Raw genomic sequence first — 17,918 nt, forward strand, 5'->3', positions numbered from 1 at the left:
ACTGCTGAACAGACCAACAGTATTTCAGTTTTGTACCAGTTGATGTTTAACCTTGGGACAAAAATGAAAACAGCAGGGCAACATTCTGGGTTTAAAATGTCATAATCCTTTATTCAGACATAATTCTCTGGTTTTGTAACATACAAGCCCATTGTACAAGGAATATTACATACAAGTACAGTTGTTTACATTTGACTCTGTCATTTACAGACTGACATGTACTCAAACAAGGCCCCTATAGCCTAAGCAGGTGTTGAGGTTGCTTCTCAAGACCTCCAATAATGGTTAAGGTTAATATAAAAACAGAACGAGGAAGCTGATCCCTGGTTAATAGGCTTTTCAAGGTCACAAGACTCAGTTCACACCCGCATCCTTTAACGGACAAACATGAACCATCCAACCAACCAGTAGGTTGCAAAATTGTCACATAATCTGGACTCACTCAGCATAATTATCCATCATCCACTGTTGGATCCACAAATTCACATCCGACAAAATCATTGAAATATTTGTCCATGCATACATATATATTGTATATGGTAAAAAATATAGCACTTTGAATAAATACTAAATATTGTTTTAGATCAAACTGTTAGACAATACTTGGTATATAATCTTCACAATACTGTATGTACACATATTTGGCTGTATTTACAGGAACAGACGGTGGGGAAAAAAGGACATGTTTGAGCTTTATGTGACCCAGTTTTGATGGATTTTTGTTGTGCTGCCAGTGAAGCCCCAGTAAGTCTGGGTCACAGGATTAAAGATGAGGGTGAAATTTACTCTTAAGACTGAATATACAGGCACAACAGTTTTAACTTTCAGCGACACAGACCTGATAATTGCATCACCATTTAAACTGGCAGATACAACAGAATACGCTTGCTTTCCCCCTATTCAGACAGTCATTAAAAAAATAAGTTAAGCCACATAGGGTTGGAAGTCTTTCTTTTTTCTTTCTTTCTTTTAGATCCTTATTGCCAAGAGAATCTCTGTTCCATTGCAAGTTGATAAATAAAAATGATTTCATAATAGGCAGTGAACCTATTTCGTTCCTGTGTGTAAGCCCAATAATAAACGTGCATCTCCGGGTCAGTCAAATGCAATCCCATGTCATGACACACACTATGTCCATTTTAGGGAATTTGGGGACTTCTGGTTTGAAAATCACTGGTCAAATCAGTTTTCACAACATAGCGTGACTTTATGGGATCCGTGTGGTTTGCAAGGCAGCACAACATCAAACTGCATCGCCACTAAGTTAGTGTTTGGATTGAAGCAAATGTCCACAATTCAAATTCACAACTTTCCCCAAAAGAAAGAGTCAGGAGAGCAGAGAAGCTTATCTATGCCGTCATTAATAAAGCAAATCTCAGGCAAGGAAGACATAAGATTGCCTTCTGGTGGTTGTGATTCGTGCTAAGAGGCTCAGATTCTCCGTCAGGACAAATACATAACTACATGATGATGATTTGAAACTCAGTTGTCGGACCTCAGGAGGAAGAGATTTAAGTTCTGACTGTATAGAAAGGTCACACTATCACAGACAGTATGTATGGCAGCTTTTACAATGAGTGGTAGTATATATATCCCACCTCCAGTGACTCCCAACCACTTGAATCCTTTAAATGAAAAATATCAAAAAGAGAGTCACTTTCCTCATCCAAATGATGACGGATTTGACATTGAGGAGATGCATTATGAACGGTATTGAAATATTAATACTATTTATCAACCAATAATTTGCTCACAAGCTATGAAAGAGATTGTTCGGACTGTTGATGAGGTCATTGGAGATGAACTTTAAGCAATCTCAGACCACTTCTAACGATGTGTCACCTTTTGACAGAGTAGTTTTCCAATGATATTGCTCCTCCTTGCTCAGACTGCCATAACAGAAGTGTGTTTAATTAACAGATTACCTATTTATTTATTTTTTTGGCGAGATGGTACAATATCACTCTTTCTGAATATGATAAGACATTTGTATTCAACGTCTTTTAATTGCAGGCTAAACCCAGCAACATAAAATAGACTCATGAAAAAAAAAACCAGATTGTCTGTTTAAGTCTTAGTTGTCTGTATCTCACTGTTTTGGCATGTATGGGGTGCCGTTTAGGAAACAATATAATCAATTTAGTGTGTCTGTCTACTGGTTTGATTGGAATATATATTATATAATATCGGTTTGATTGTATCACATTGGTTTTATTCACTCATGTATTGGTTTGATGTGCTAATGTATTGGTTTGTCATTTTGGTTTGTATTGGTTTGTTGTTTACGCACTTATTGGTTTGAGTGTCATATATATTGGTTTGCTATTTCCACATCTGTTGGTTAGTTTGTCTCATGTTTTGATTTCATTTGCTCATGTATTGGTTTGATGTACAATGTATTGCTTTGTTATTGATGCATATATTGATTTGTCATGTTCATTTGTCTTGGCTTGTTTTCACACCTATTGGTTTGGCTGTCTACTATATTGGTTTCATTCAGTCATGTATTGGTTTTTGTATCGGTTAGTCATTTACGTTTGCATTGGTTTGCTACTTACACTGTTGGTTTGAGTGTCATTTATATTGGTCTAATGTGCTGACGTATTGGTTTGTCGTTTTTGTTTGCATTGGTTTGGCTTTGACGCATGTGTTGGGTTTGTTATTCGTGCTTATATCGGTTTTCCATTACAGTCCGGCATGATGAAGGCAGCTTAATTTCACTTATAGTTTTTTTTCAGTGTATACATGTATACAAATTTTTAAAAAATCCATCCATCCATTATCCAAACTGCATATCCTGCTCTCAGGGTGGCGGGGATGCTGGAGCCTATCCCAGCAGTCATTGGGCGGCAGGCCGGGAGACACCCTGTACAGGCCGCATTAAAATATTAAAAATATTATTTTCTCATTGTATCATTTTCACAACTGCATTTTATAGTACTTTATATATTTGTTGTTTTAAAATAGTTATCAGGCACATGATTTTCACCGTGTACGCAAGGACCCCACGCTGGCGCCTTTAGCGTTATTATGAATCCCGGAAGGAGGAGCTCCAGGTATTGTAGTCGTGTTGTGGATTAAATAACCCTCCCAGTTCCTTGTTCAGTGAACGTTGGCATGGAGGGAGCAAGGGAATTTACGTCTATTTCAGCTGACGACACCTTACTGGAGACGCTAGCAGACGCCATGAATCGACAATCAGAACAGGAAGTCAGACACCTGTTCGATCGAGCGAACAGGTGTCTGACTTCCTGTTCGACGATCTGCAACACAATCAGCAGGCATCGGAACCACCGCACCAGCCTCTGTTTGGAAGCCAAACTTCAATCGAAGAGGACCACCGTGCAACAGGTATGTAGCTTAGCTAGTTTGCTGCTTAGAATTCAGCAACTACTCACTACTACTAACAAGCTAATTGTGTGCTGAGTTTTCTTCTTTTTTTTTTTGTATTGAACTTACTCATGTTGGGACTGTGGTAAAGTTTTTTTTGTATTGGACATTCGGACTATCAAGACTCAAGAACAATTCATTGTCATTTCTATCGTGTACCTGACACAAAAGAAACATGTGCAACACAAAAGATAAAAACATGTCCAAATTTCCAAAAACACCACCAGAAAACAAAGCACAAAAAAAACAACATTAACTACACAGTCCGTTCAGTTTTGTTTTTGTTTCTTTTTCGGGAAGTCATGGGGTTAAATAATGATATATTCTAAATCAGCTGACACCTGCAAGCATGTCTGATGTCCCACTTGCGCTGATACACTGAGTTTAGGAAAAGTTGCTGTGTTAGCAAACGTTTTTAATAGGATTTATAAAGAGCTGGGTGCCTTATACACATGTAATAATGTCACAAGCAAAAATGAGAAAACTAGTGACCGTATCCAAGAGAAGGGGGTATTTTGAGCAATACCAAAGTTGTTGCATGGCTGTATCTGTCATGGTTGCGTACTCTTTTTCTCGTAATAGGCTATGTTATTCATTAGATGCCCTATACACATAATAATGCCACAAGCAACAACTGGGGAAAAAATAGTGACAGTGTCCAACAGAATGGAATATTTTGAGTAATACAAAAGTTGTTTCATGGCTGTATCTAGTGTACCTTTGTTCTTTTTCTCATAATAGGATACATGATGATTGGGTGCCTTATAATAGGATGCATGATGAATTGGGTGCCTTACTATACATTTACTAAGAAAGCAAACCAAAACTGAAAAAAAAACCACTGTCAGGCATTAAGTTTCGTGTGTAGGTGATGGAATTTCACTTTTGCCGTTTTGCCCTTCCTCTTTTTTCATGTTGTCCCTTCTTCTGTAGTTAACATTCTGTCCCTTAGCTACGGGCAGCCAGACATATCCCCCCTTACCAACAATGAAAACTAACATGTTAAAACTCAACATGTCAGTGCAAGTGAGACATCAAACACTCTTGCAAACGTCAGCTGATTTAGAATAAATCATTATTTTAACCATGTGACTTGCCAAACAAAAAGGAAGATATTTGATCACAAAGTCCAAATTCTCCAATATAAAAACAATTTTTCCTGCAGTCCTAACGTTACTGTCAAGTATCACTGCCTCTAAAGGCGCCAACGTGGGGTCCTTTCTTACACAGTGAAAATCATGTGCCTGATAATTATTTTAAAACAAAAAAAATCTAAAGTACTATACAATTCAGTTGTGAAAATTATATAATGGGAAAATAATATTTTTAGTATTTTAATACTAGACTTTTTTAAAATTTCTATACATACACTACCGTTCAAAAGTTTGGGATCACCCAAACAATTTCGTGTTTTCCATGAAAAGTCACACTTATTCACCACCATATGTTGTGAAATGAATAGAAAATAGAGTCAAGACATTGACAAGGTTAGAAATAATGATTTGTATTTGAAATAAGATTTTTTTTACATCAAACTTTGCTTTCGTCAAAGAATCCTCCATTTGCAGCAATTACAGCATTGCAGACCTTTGGCATTCTAGCTGTTAATTTGTTGAGGTAATCTGGAGAAATTGCACCCCACGCTTCCAGAAGCAGCTCCCACAAGTTGGATTGGTTGGATGGGCACTTCTTTGAGCAGATTGAGTTTCTGGAGCATCACATTTGTGGGGTCAATTAAACGCTCAAAATGGCCAGAAAAAGAGAACTTTCATCTGAAACTCGACAGTCTATTCTTGTTCTTAGAAATGAAGGCTATTCCATGCGAGAAATTGCTAAGAAATTGAAGATTTCCTACACCGGTGTGTACTACTCCCTTCAGAGGACAGCACAAACAGGCTCTAACAGGTACTATTTAATGAAGATGCCAGTTGGGGACCTGTGAGGCGTCTGTTTCTCAAACTAGAGACTCTAATGTACTTATCTTCTTGCTCAGTTGTGCAACGCGGCCTCCCACTTCTTTTTCTACTCTGGTTAGAGCCTGTTTGTGCTGTCCTCTGAAGGGAGTAGTACACACCGGTGTAGGAAATCTTCAATTTCTTAGCAATTTATCGCATGGAATAGCCTTCATTTCTAAGAACAAGAATAGACTGTCGAGTTTCAGATGAAAGTTCTCTTTTTCTGGCCATTTTGAGCGTTTAATTGACCCCACAAATGTGATGCTCCAGAAACTCAATCTGCTCAAAGAAGTGCCCATCCAACCAATCCAACTTGTGGAGCTGCTTCTGGAAGCGTGGGGTGCAATTTCTCCAGATTACCTCAACAAATTAACAGCTAGAATGCCAAAGGTCTGCAATGCTGTAATTGCTGCAAATGGAGGATTCTTTGACGAAAGCAAAGTTTGATGTAAAAAAAATCTTATTTCAAATACAAATCATTATTTCTAACCTTGTCAATGTCTTGACTCTATTTTCTATTCATTTCACAACATATGGTGGTGAATAAGTGTGACTTTTCATGGAAAACACAAAATTGTTTGGGTGATCCCAAACTTTTGAACGGTAGTGTATATACATCAAAATAAAACTATCAGTGAAATTAAGCTGCCTATATACATGAATAGCAAACCATTACATGCATCATGTCAAACAAATGCAGTCGTAAATGATAAACTAATACGCACATCAAACCAATATAAATTACACTCGAACCAACAGGTGTGTAAGTAGGAAACCAATACAAATGTAAACGATTAACCAATACATAAGCACATAAAACCAATACATGAGTGGATGAAACCAATATGAGACACTCAAACCAATAGGTGTGCAAACAACCAACACGTGTGCGAATGACAAACCAATACAAATGTACAGCAAATCAATACATGAGCAAATGAAACAAATATATCAGGCAATCTAACCAATAGATGTGTAAATAGCAAACATATATATATATATATATATATATATATATATATATATACACACACACACCAATCAGATAAATATATAGACACACTAAATTTATTATTTTTTTCCTAAACAGCACCCCATATTCGGCTTTCAGGGGGCCTTGTGAGCCATGCAAACATACATAGTTTGTCTTGCTACATGATTTCTGGAATGTTTCACAGGCAGCGTGCCATTCACTGTGCATTTTGAAGCAGTTGCATAAATGACTGCATTGCATTTTTAACAAGCAGATGGATGAGACATACATTACATCTGAACTGGAAGACAGGGAAGGAGAGAGAAGACCAAGGTTGCACAAGGGTCACAAACCTCAGATGTGTTAGTGTTGTGGCATACATATATTCTTAGTACCAGTAATTTCATACTACTACTGTTAATATTACATTTCACTGTTGTGAATCATACTGTTCATGCTATTTTCATTTTAACCTTTTATTCATATCTTTTTCCCCCACTACACACTTATGCAGAATGGAATGACAATAAGGTTGAACTGAAATGTGTTTCTTTTTCATGGCTGTTCCAGGCTGCATTTTCTCTATAGGCTTTATGTGAAACAACAATGTCCTGATTATTACACACCGCAGTTTTACGAGCAGGTCTTTAGACTGCTGTACCTCGTGGTAAAAGCAAGTGCGTCATTCCTAGAAGGATAACTTGATTTACATCCTCAGAGTTTTGCCACTAAAGTGTTCTAAATTCACTTTTAAACCTTTTTATGTTCCAGCAAGAACTCAAGAGTGATAGAAAGATAGAGTGAGAGTGACAGAAAACACACATACACATGCTGTTGTGTATTGTGATCGGCCAGCGAGGAGTGGGAGATACTGTGTTATATTGGCATGCAGCATGTTCTGTGCAGTGCAGCCTTCCTATTGGAGACTTCAGTACTCATATGGGCTGGCTATTTTCACACACACACACACACACACACACACACACACACACACACACACACACACACACACACACACACACACACACACACACACACACACACACACACATATAGTATGTATGTATCTTCAAGTAAGCCTAATATTTTTCAGATGATCAGCTACTTATATAAAATATTTTATGACTGTTTTATCAAAAATCCATGGGCATCAATAATAAACTCAAATAGTGCCTTGAATCTTGACTTTTTTTCAAAGGCTTCAGTAGGGCATTGGTAATATAATATTATTATTCTGAAAAAACAAACAGTAAAACAAAGTGCAGTAGAAAATATAGTTTGTGTGTGTATTTAATAATCTGTTAGAATAAAATTCTACATAGACTATGATTTAATTTGTATTTCATGTCCAAATATAAAAAGAATGAAATCAATGATATAAAAATGAATAAAAGGAGCTATGTCGTACATAATTTTTCTATAGTGTGATAATATTGGAAGGTAGATTGTGTGCTTAAGATTTTGCCCAAAGGGCTTGTCGTTAATAAAAAGCAGCTATTCATTCATCCTTTTTCTCCATCTACTTGCCAATCCATCCTTCTACCCATAACCCCTTATGCCTCTACCTCATATCTTGTTAATCACTTTCATCGCCACGGCAAAGCCTTTTAATTGCTACAAGTCCCTCCCCCTAGAACCGTCTGTCAGCTGGCGTAGCCGACCCAGCAGGGTCATAAACATGGACTGGGAATGTTGGCAAAGATGTGGACGGAGCATTTGACTGTATTTTCTTTGAATCTCAGTTTTTACAGTCCCTGCTAAAAAAACAAGGCCTTTACAGTATGTGAACTCCGATAGTTGACAGTATAAGGGACATCAACATATTCTACGGGTGTATCGAGTATGTCCAAATATTTCTCTGGGCATACGAAGTATATCCACCTGTCAGCTCAATTATTGCTGACACATATATGAGGTGGGGTCACAGCAGACCTACAACCATCTTCAGCAATAGAATATATCCATTTTGTCAACTGCCACTACATCCATGAAGAGAAAGGGGGGGGGGGGGATCTGGAGGCAGCTTTGGCAGTAGGATTAATTTAAGCCTTTGCCCTCCAGGTTGGACAGGGAGGTATCGTGGAAGGAGGTCAATACTCCTTGGGGGGTTAGAAACAGCTACTGGGGTTGGTCCCGTTCAGAGGAGGCATGTGGAAGAGGGAGGGTCGGAGGCTGCTGCCTCAGTGTGGGCTTTTAGAAGGTCGACTATTTCATTGTGGGAGGCCCCTGTGGCTACCGACAGAGCCGTCTGGCCATCCTGGGGAGAAGCAGAAAGAAAACATCACTTTCAAATAAGAGACATTGTAGTTACCGCTGTTATCCAGAGGGAGACAGTGTTGTGTGAGTTTGAAGTTGTTCTAGGACCAAAACCATCCTGGGCAGTATGTGGCGTACGTGCACTGATAAGATATTGAGCATACTGCATGCTCTAACTCTAATATTGGGCTATGTGCATATACGTACCTTACCCGGATTAAACATTATTTAGGTACAGTTAGCATTGTGTGGAGATGGCGCATACCATATTTCATGCGAACCGGATGAACAGCCTCAGACTAGTTCATTTTATTTTCACTTTCTGTTTTTTGAAAATGGCGGAAAATTCTGGCAGGCGGAAATTGGCGGGAATGGGTGTGTTAGATTAGGGAGCTTCCAAGGGATTAGAGGAAACAATAATTTCTCAGAAATTCCATACAGAGCCCGAGATATGACCCAAAACGTAAATTTGTTTATTGTAGCGCCCCCTATAGGTATGTCGAGATGATATCTCTTCTGTAAGCTCGTTAACAGGTCTGGAACCTATGTACCAAGTTTGGTGTCTGTGCAACGTATGGTTTTTGCTGCCCAGACACTTTTAGGGAAGAATTTTACGGAAACAACAACAATAATAATAATCCTTAAAAAAACAATAGTTCTCTGCATGTTACCCATCCTATTATATATAGGAACAGTGGGCAGCTGCAGCGCCTGGGGACCAACTCCAGTTCGTCTTTCCATTGCCTTGCTCGGGGGCACAGACAGGAGTATTAACCCCAACATACATGTCTTTTTGATGGTGGCAGGAAACCGGAGCACCCGCAGGAAACCCACGCAGACACGGGGAGAACATGCAAACTCCACACAGAAAGGACCTGGGACGGCCTGGGTTTCAAAGCCACAAGCTTCTTGCTGTGAGGCAACAGTGCTAACCACCGGGCCACCATGCCACCCCAACTACAAACTAATGCTAATAAGATAATTATGGGCATTAGATTTTAAAGGTGGTCATGGAAATATGAGATAACCAACATTTCACCAACAGACTGACAAACTCCAGAAAAACTGTCAACCAAGCCTTGAGTGTTGCTTTGGTCAACTGCCGGTCCTGAGTTACTTTTCAACTCAACACTATACATGCACATTTAGTTACATAAAATGCACACGAGCACTGCACAGAGCTCAGCTCGTCTAAGAAAACCCGTTATACCTTATCGATGAAGCTGGTGTCACAGCAGCCAGTCTCCAGCAGTTGACGAACGATGCGTGTGTGCCCGTGCTCACAGGCACACATTAGGGCCGTGGAACCATCCCTGTCCTGAGCATTTACATCCGAGCCGCAGGTAAGCAGCAGTTTCACCATGGCAACGCGGCCGTGGCTCACCGCAAGCATGAGCGCCGTCTGCCCTGCCTATAGAAGGAAAGGGAGAGAGAGAACAGAAAGAGAGAGATGGGGGGAGGGAAAGTGAGTGGGCGGGTTTGAGATGCAGAGAGATACGGGAAAAAGGGAGGGAGGGAGTCAAGTGGAGAGATAATGAGCAAGGTAAGGACAGAGGACGAGACGGTGGCAAACAGAAAAAGAAGAGAAAAAGTGAGAAGGGCTTAGAACGGACTTAGGAAAGACAGACCTAGGAAAGTAAAGGCATAAGAGACAATGCAATATACAAAGCAAATGTGTAGGCTAATTTATTGGCGACTAGCTAAGTTGTCCATAGACCAATTTAACCAACTTGGATTTTCTGTCCTCCCTACCTGACAGTCCTTTTTTTACACAGATGTATGTGTATGCGAATATTTGTTTAAGAGAGTGTATATGTGTCGGGGTGTCCGGGTAGTGTAGCGGTCTATTCTGTTGCCTACCAACACGGGGATCGCCGCTTCGAATCCCCGTGTTACTTCTGGGTTGGTTGGGAGTCCCTGCAGACACAATTGGCCGTGTCTGCGGGTGGGAAGCCGGATGTGGGTATGTGTCCTAGTCGCTGCACTAGCGCCTCCTCTGGCTGGTTGGGGCACCTGTTCAAGGGGGGAGGGGGAACTGGGGGGGGGATAGCGTGATCCTCCGACGTGCTACGTTCCCCCTGGCGAAACTCCTCACTGTCAGGTGAAAAGAAGCGGCTTGGCGACTCCACATGTATGGGAGGAGGCATGTGGTAGTCTGCAGCCCTCCCCGGATCAGCAGAGGGTGGAGCAGCGACCGGCACAGCTTGGAAAATAGGGTAATTGGCCAAATATAATTGGGGAGAACCCCCCCGCCAAATATAATTGGGGAGAACTCCCCCCCCCCCAAAAAAAGAGAGAGCGTATATGTAATATATGGGTGCGGATGCATCTGTGCACAAGCATACGTATATGTACCAGTACCTGGCTGGAGCGCGCATTGACGTCACCCTGTGTCAACAGCTGTTGTGCCACCTCCAGGTCATCAGGACTATCTGCAGCTGTCAGTGCAGCCAGCATCACTGCAGTGTAGCCGGCCTTGTTCACATTGTCTGTCTCACATAGACCTGTAAACACACACACACAGACACATGCACAGAGATATAAATAGTCTTTTACTGAGTAATATAAATCAGATACAAGAAAAGCTTTTGGCTGTGTCAATGAATATCAACCTGTCCGTTTATCTTGACTGCAGGTTTAAGGTCATTTAAAGAAGCAGTTTAAGAACTGTCTGGGCTATACAAATAAAACTGACTTGACTTGACTTGACTTAACTTGTCCAATGTGTGTATGTGTGCTGGTGTTAACGGTGACGTTCATGAGCCTAGCCGGTGCGTCACCTGTATCCAGGAGCAGTTTGACCACAGAGAAGTTGGAGTGCGACACGCTGTAGTGGAGCGCCGTGTTCCCATTGCCGTCTGTCAAGTTAACGACGTATGGCAGGAGAGAGGGCGTGACCATGCTCACCTGCCGCAGGTACAGCGTGACCGTGTCGGCCAGCGAGTCTTTCTGACTGGACACTCTGAACCACTCCTGATAGAGCGCCAGCAGAACCTGACGCTGTGTGTGTGGGGGGGGGGGGGGTGAGAGGTATGGCTTTCAGTGGCAGCATTTTTCATTAAGCCGTGCATACAAATTTTACTTCCACAAACGTAAAGCATGTGGTATTTTCAAACTCCTATATACACTTATATACTTCCTGACTACGTACTTGGGAAGCGGCAATCTGAAATACCATCAGCATGGTGTGAAGCATTCTTCGTAACTCAAAAGCATCATTTTATACCACTAATCAGCTTTATAGAAGACACACACACACACACACACACACACACACACACACACACACACACACACACACACACACACACACACACTGGTAACCACTCTAAATCACAGCATGTCCTCTAAATATTTATTCTTTTTTTTATTTTTGGGATTTTTCCCCATTTTTCTCCCCAATTGTACTTGGCCAATTACCCCACTCTCTTCCGAGCCATCCCGGTCGCTGCTCCACCTCCTCTGCTGATCCGGGGAGGGCTGCAGACTACCACATGCCTCCTCCGATGCACGTGGAGTCGCCAGCCGCTTCTTTTCACCAGGGGGACATAGCGCATGGGAGGATCATGCTATTCCCCCCCCCCCCCCGTTCCCTCTCCCCCCAACAGGCACCCTGACCGACCAGAGGAGGTGCCAGTGAAGCGTCCAGGACACATACCCACATCTGGCTTCCCACCCGTAGACACGGCCAATTGTGTCTTGTAGGGCCGCCCGACCAAGCCAGAAGTAACACGGGGGTTCGAACTGCCGATCCCCATGTTGATAGGCAACGGAATAGACCGCTACGCCACCCGGACGCCCCTACTTCTTCTATTCTGTTCACAGAACAGGTAATAGGGTGCGGGGATTCATATATCAAACACCTTGAGGGGGTCAGTTCAACAGACAGAAGAAATCCTCACCATTTCTTTATCCGGGGATGAAACCTCTTCCATGCGGTCTCTTACGTAAAGGCAAGCATCCATGAAGCCTTGGTCTACCTGCCCCCTGGATACATATATCACATGACAAGCTTAACAGCATGGATGCAGCATCCTCTCACCTTTGGATTGTCTTCTTTGCTTGTATTTGTGTGTCTGTGTCTGTCTGTCAACAGACTAAGGATATCCCAGTGCATGCAAAATTGAAGGTAGCAAGATAATCAAGGCTCAGCGTTTTCGGTTTTTAGTGATTTTCACCAAAAAATACCCAGATTTTTTAAAAGGAGCAGATCGGTTTAAACTGATTTTCACCCTGACCTTATGTTTCCACGGATCCAAAAGTTGATCCTGTTTGTGTGAGGTTATGTAACAGTGACCTCTTGTGGCGAAATTCGGCATGCTGGATGGCTTTGAAAAATAAAAAGTGAAAATGCTGAGCCTTGAAGATAATGTATCCACACAGGGGAATCAAATTCTGATTTAATACAACGCACATCTTCCTTTTCCAGTTTTTTTTTTTTTGCCCTATCAGGTTTGAGTTAGGAATGCCATCACATGTAGCTTAGGTCAGATACTTCTGTTGCTGTGTACATTCTGCCTAGGATGAAAACACAAGATGCTCTGTGTCCTGCCATAACTTTTACACTAATCAGTCACCGTTTGGCACAGTCATGACAGATATAGACCTTTACGGTTACATAGAACAATGATTCACAGCCAAAAAATATGCACACTGTGTACATGTACAGTCATCCATCACACTTACACCATACCTCACAGTCTGCACTATGCTGCCTGTCTTTGCTAGTATGTCAGCCACTATGTAACACACATGTTGCACACACAGACACATGTTATCATTTCCTCACATGGAACACACAAACACACACATCAGGCAAAGGCGTGCATGCACACTCACACATCAACACACACATGGTAATACAGATTTCTTTGTGCGGAGGGTGTTGAAGCAAGGTATTCTGGATGACAGGCTACAAACATAGCTGCGTGAGCTCATGCACACAAACACACACACAATTGATAAAACAGGCGCTGAGTGATCTTTTAATATACTAAGTCCTTCCTTCTCTAATAAGCCCCATCTAATATCTGCTCTTTTTGGCCCCAGTCTTGACCCCATACCTGAGATGAGTGACTGTGTGCTGCTGGCCATTTAAGTTTTTTTGTTTTTGTTTTCGTTTTTTTTTTGGGGGGGGGCCTAAAAGCCTGGTTACGTGGGAGAATGGGGAGTGAATAGGTGTGTTTGTGTGTGCAACTCCTATAGTGAAGCATCATTCACCAGGTGCATCATGCATGGCACCAAGGCTGCAAATGAATATAGACAAAGCCTTGGATTGTTCTCTGGCTGACCTCCACCATGCCTCAGAAACCTGGGAAACATCACCGATGTCTAGCACGGGGCTCTTTATTCCTTGCCTGCCTTACCCTGTGGCTGTCTCTTCCTGGAATTCCAGAAATTGGCTAGGCTCTGGGTCCTGTGGACCTCCTCCGTCCTCCTGCTGCCGAGCCACAGCACTGCCATGCTGGGCCAGGGTCTCTGCAACATCCCACTGGGTCTCCAAGCCCTCTTGGGCCTCCTCTGCTGGTGGAGGCTCCTTGCTCTGCTCTTCCTCTGGCTTTGAGCTGTCCTTATCTTCCTCGTCCTCCTCCTCCTGGTCCTCTGCCCTGGTCTTCTCATCGCCACTAGATTCCTCACTGGATGTGGTCTCGTAGCTGGGAGAGAAGAAATATAAATGATATGAGTATTTAAACACACACACACACACACACACACACACACACACACACACACACACTCCTATGTGCTGTTTTTGGGAAGATGTTGTATTTGCCAAGACTTATTTCCTCTCCTTAATCTCTACATGCCTACTTCTAATCCTAACCCCATATTTAACCTTCCTAAACCTCAACATAAATTACTTAAACATAGAAATATTTTTACTTTGTATTTTATAATCCTGAACTACTGACACAGGTTTGTACATGCTGCAGCGGGGAGGAGCTTCAGTTGCTGAGGGTCCTAAGAAAGCACTGATGGATCCATGGGTCATGGGTGTCAAGGCTACGGCAATACAGGAATAGGACATTAACCACTATAGCACAAACATGCCACATGAAAGTCTTTTTTTTTGTCGAATATAGCTTTGGCCGTACATCAAAAACACCCCCAGCACAGACAAACATTTCCTCAAATACACATCCATGTTTGTGCACACCCAAAACACACACAAACCCAGCCCTGGACAGAACCTGAACCTTGTTTAGTGAAGATTAATTACAGCTACGCAGAGGTTACTGATGCAGTGTGTGTGTGTGTGTGTGTGTGTGTGTGTGTGTGTGTGTGTGTGTGTGTGTGTGTGTGTGTGTGTGTGTGTGTGTGTGTGTGTAGGTGTGTGTGTGTAGGTGTATGTGTTTGTGGTTACTGGAGGATATCATAAGGGAGCCTCTGTTGGACCTATAATCAAAAAGGTCTCTAGTTGAAAGCCAAACCTTTGAAATTATTTGTGGCCGTACACACACACACACACACACACATGTGCACGCACAATACACACACACACACACACACACACACAGTATGAAGTACTCAGGGGCCACAACATTCCCGAGATTCCAGAGGAGCTTGGCAGAGAGCAATGAGAACCTATATGACCGGAACCTGTGTGTGTGTGTGTGTGTGTGTGTGTGTGTGTGTGTGTGTGTGTGTGTGTGTGTGCGTGTGTGTGTTCGGAGGGATAAAGAGGGCATACTTAAACCATCCATAAACAAGAAAGATAAATAACATCCTGCTTCCTGGTGGAGGCTGTAAACCAGCCATCAGATATGCATCACCATACATTTCCTGCAACCATCAATACACAATTTTACGCGTGATAGAATAGACACAGGCCACCCTATAAAGTTTGATCAAACAACATCCATTAGAGAGCACAGCATGGTACTAACTGCCAATTATCATTCGTCATTAGCAAAGGAAAAATGATGACATCGGGTATACCAAGGACGTACACATGCCACCAGCATCTTTGCTTGAGAAACATAAAAGATCTGCAGTCCAAACAGAGTACTTAATTTGTGGACAAAATCCAAGATGAAATTAGATTATAGTGCACACCACAGTATTGCGGACCTCATGAGCAGCGCCATGAGATGTACCAGATCAAAGTTTAAAAATTCAGCCCTGAATGAACATATTGCATTTGTAGTGCTGAATGAGCGAGGGTGCCTGCAATGTGTTTTTGTCTCATGAGATGAGTCTATTGTTGCCATATTTCTTTTTTTGTGTGGGGGGGGAGGTTCCCCCCTTTTCTCCTCAGTTGTACTTGGCCAATTACCCCACTCTTCCGAGCCGTCCCGGTTGGTGCCCCCCCCTGCCAATCCGGGGAGGGCTGCAGACTACCACATGCCTCCTCCAATACATGTGGAGTTGCCAGCCGCTTCTTTTCACCTGACAGTGAGGAGTTTCACCAGGGGGAACGTAGCGTGTGGGAGGATCACGCTACTCCCCCCCCCCCCCGAACAGGCATCCCGACCGACCAGAGGAGGTGCTAGTGCAGCGACCAGGACACATACCCATATCCGGCTCCCCACCCACAGACACGGCCATAGGGACACCCGACCAAGCCAGAGAGGTAACACAGGGATTCGAACCAGAGAGCCCCATGTTGGTAGGCAAAGGAAAAGACCGCCATGCCACCAGGACACCATGAGATGAGCCTTTTGTTGCCATATGTCCTCCTTCTTTTATTTTCCATATAGCTCTCACTATTTTATGCTACATACTTAAAACTAAAAAGACATTAATTAAAGCTGAAGTGCCATAAAATAATGTTCTACCTGTTTGTACTTGCAGGGGAGGCTGTATGAATGGAAAACTCTTCTGTGTGATTTGTATTGTAAATTTGATAAACACATCTTTTCCCTCAGGCTGTGTTCCTGCTGCTTTCAAACATGCTGTAGTACAGCCCCTCATCAAAAAGAGCAATCTTGATCCCTCTGTTCTTTCTCATTTTAGGCCAATTTCTAAGCTGCCTTTTCTTTCAGAAGTCTTAAAGAAAGCAGTTTATGTATAATTACAAACGCACCTAGAAATTAATGTCATTTGTGAAAAGTTCCAGTCTGGTTTCAAATCATGTCACAGCACTGAAACAGCCCTTTTAAGAATTTTTAATGATCTTCTTTTCACTGTGGACTCTGGGAACTCTGCTGTTCTGGTGCTTATGGACCTGACTGCTGCCTTCGACATGGTTGACCATAATATTCTTTTATCACGTCTTGAGCTATGTGTAGGCATTAAAGGTACTGCCCTAGAATAGTTCAAGTCTTACCTGTCAAATAAAAGCTTTTCTGTCCATATAGACAAATTCTCTTCAGCTGCGGCCCCACTTAACTGTGGGGTCCCCCAAGGCTCCATTTTCGGCCCCATTCTCTTCTCATTGTATATGCTGCCCTTGGGGTCCATTTTTAAAAAACATGATATGTCTTTTCATTGTTTTGCTGATGATTTGCAAATCTATCCGCCTATAAAAACAAACAGTAGAGATTCTATACAGGCTTTGCTGAGTTGTTTAAAGGGTGTCAAAACATGGATGGAATTAAATTTTCTGAAACTAAATCAAGATAAGACTGAAATTATTGTATATGGACAACCTGATCTTCTGGATAGTTATGATAATGCTCTTGGTCCTTTAGCTTCCTACAGTCACTCTTCTGTTAGGAATCTTGGTGTGATTTTTGACAGCTCTTTTGACTTTGGTAAAGCTCAGTAGTCAAAACAAGTTTTTTTCAATTACGACTTCTGGGAAAAGTAAAGGCCTATCACCCTCCAAATTATCTTGAAAGGGTAACTCATGCATTTATTACCTCTCGTTTGGATTATTGTAACTCATTGTATGTTGGCTTAGCTCAGTCGTCACTTCGTTGCCAGCAGCTTGTACAAAATGCAGCTGCTCGCCTTCTGACAGGAAAGAAACGACATGATCACATAACGCCTGTACTGGCCTCCCTTCATTGGCTTCCTGTCTGTTTTAGGATACAGTTTAAGATTTTATTACTTGTTTTTAAGTCTTTAAATGGGCAGGCACCTTCTTATTTATCTGAACTAATTCATCATCATACACCAGTCAGAGCACTCAGGTTAACAAACCAGATGCTCTTACATGTTCCGAGACCCAGGCTTAAGAATAGGGGCGATGGAGCCTTTGCTGTAGCTGCCACTGATCTCTGGAACAACTTACCAGTACACATAAGATCTGCTCAGACCCTAGAGACTTTTAAATCTTGGTTAAAGACCTACCTCTTCTTGCTGGCATTCAATTCAAGTTGAGCTTGACACCGTGATTTTATTGTGGGACTATACTTTTAGTCTTATGTTTTATTGTTTACATTTTTTATTCTTTATTT

General features: G+C 42.0%; 1 protein-coding gene across 1 annotated transcript in view; it reads right to left on the reverse strand.

Annotated features, from left to right (window-relative positions):
• Window positions 1–8,383: 8,383 nt before the first annotated feature.
• The window catches only part of kank4 (KN motif and ankyrin repeat domains 4), a 30,851-nt gene continuing 21,316 nt past the window's right edge, over window positions 8,384–17,918 (reverse strand). Inside the window, exons 5-10 of the mRNA XM_056276770.1 lie at window positions 13,941–14,228; window positions 12,477–12,561; window positions 11,355–11,574; window positions 10,936–11,078; window positions 9,785–9,985; window positions 8,384–8,575 (exon numbers count right to left, since the gene is read on the reverse strand). Of these exons, the coding sequence (XP_056132745.1) occupies window positions 8,456–8,575; window positions 9,785–9,985; window positions 10,936–11,078; window positions 11,355–11,574; window positions 12,477–12,561; window positions 13,941–14,228 (1,057 nt within the window). The 3' untranslated portion in view covers window positions 8,384–8,455. The remainder of the gene's footprint in view (window positions 8,576–9,784; window positions 9,986–10,935; window positions 11,079–11,354; window positions 11,575–12,476; window positions 12,562–13,940; window positions 14,229–17,918) is intronic.

This window comes from Lampris incognitus, chromosome 3, assembly GCF_029633865.1.
Source record: "Lampris incognitus isolate fLamInc1 chromosome 3, fLamInc1.hap2, whole genome shotgun sequence".
NCBI lineage: Eukaryota > Metazoa > Chordata > Actinopteri > Lampriformes > Lampridae > Lampris > Lampris incognitus.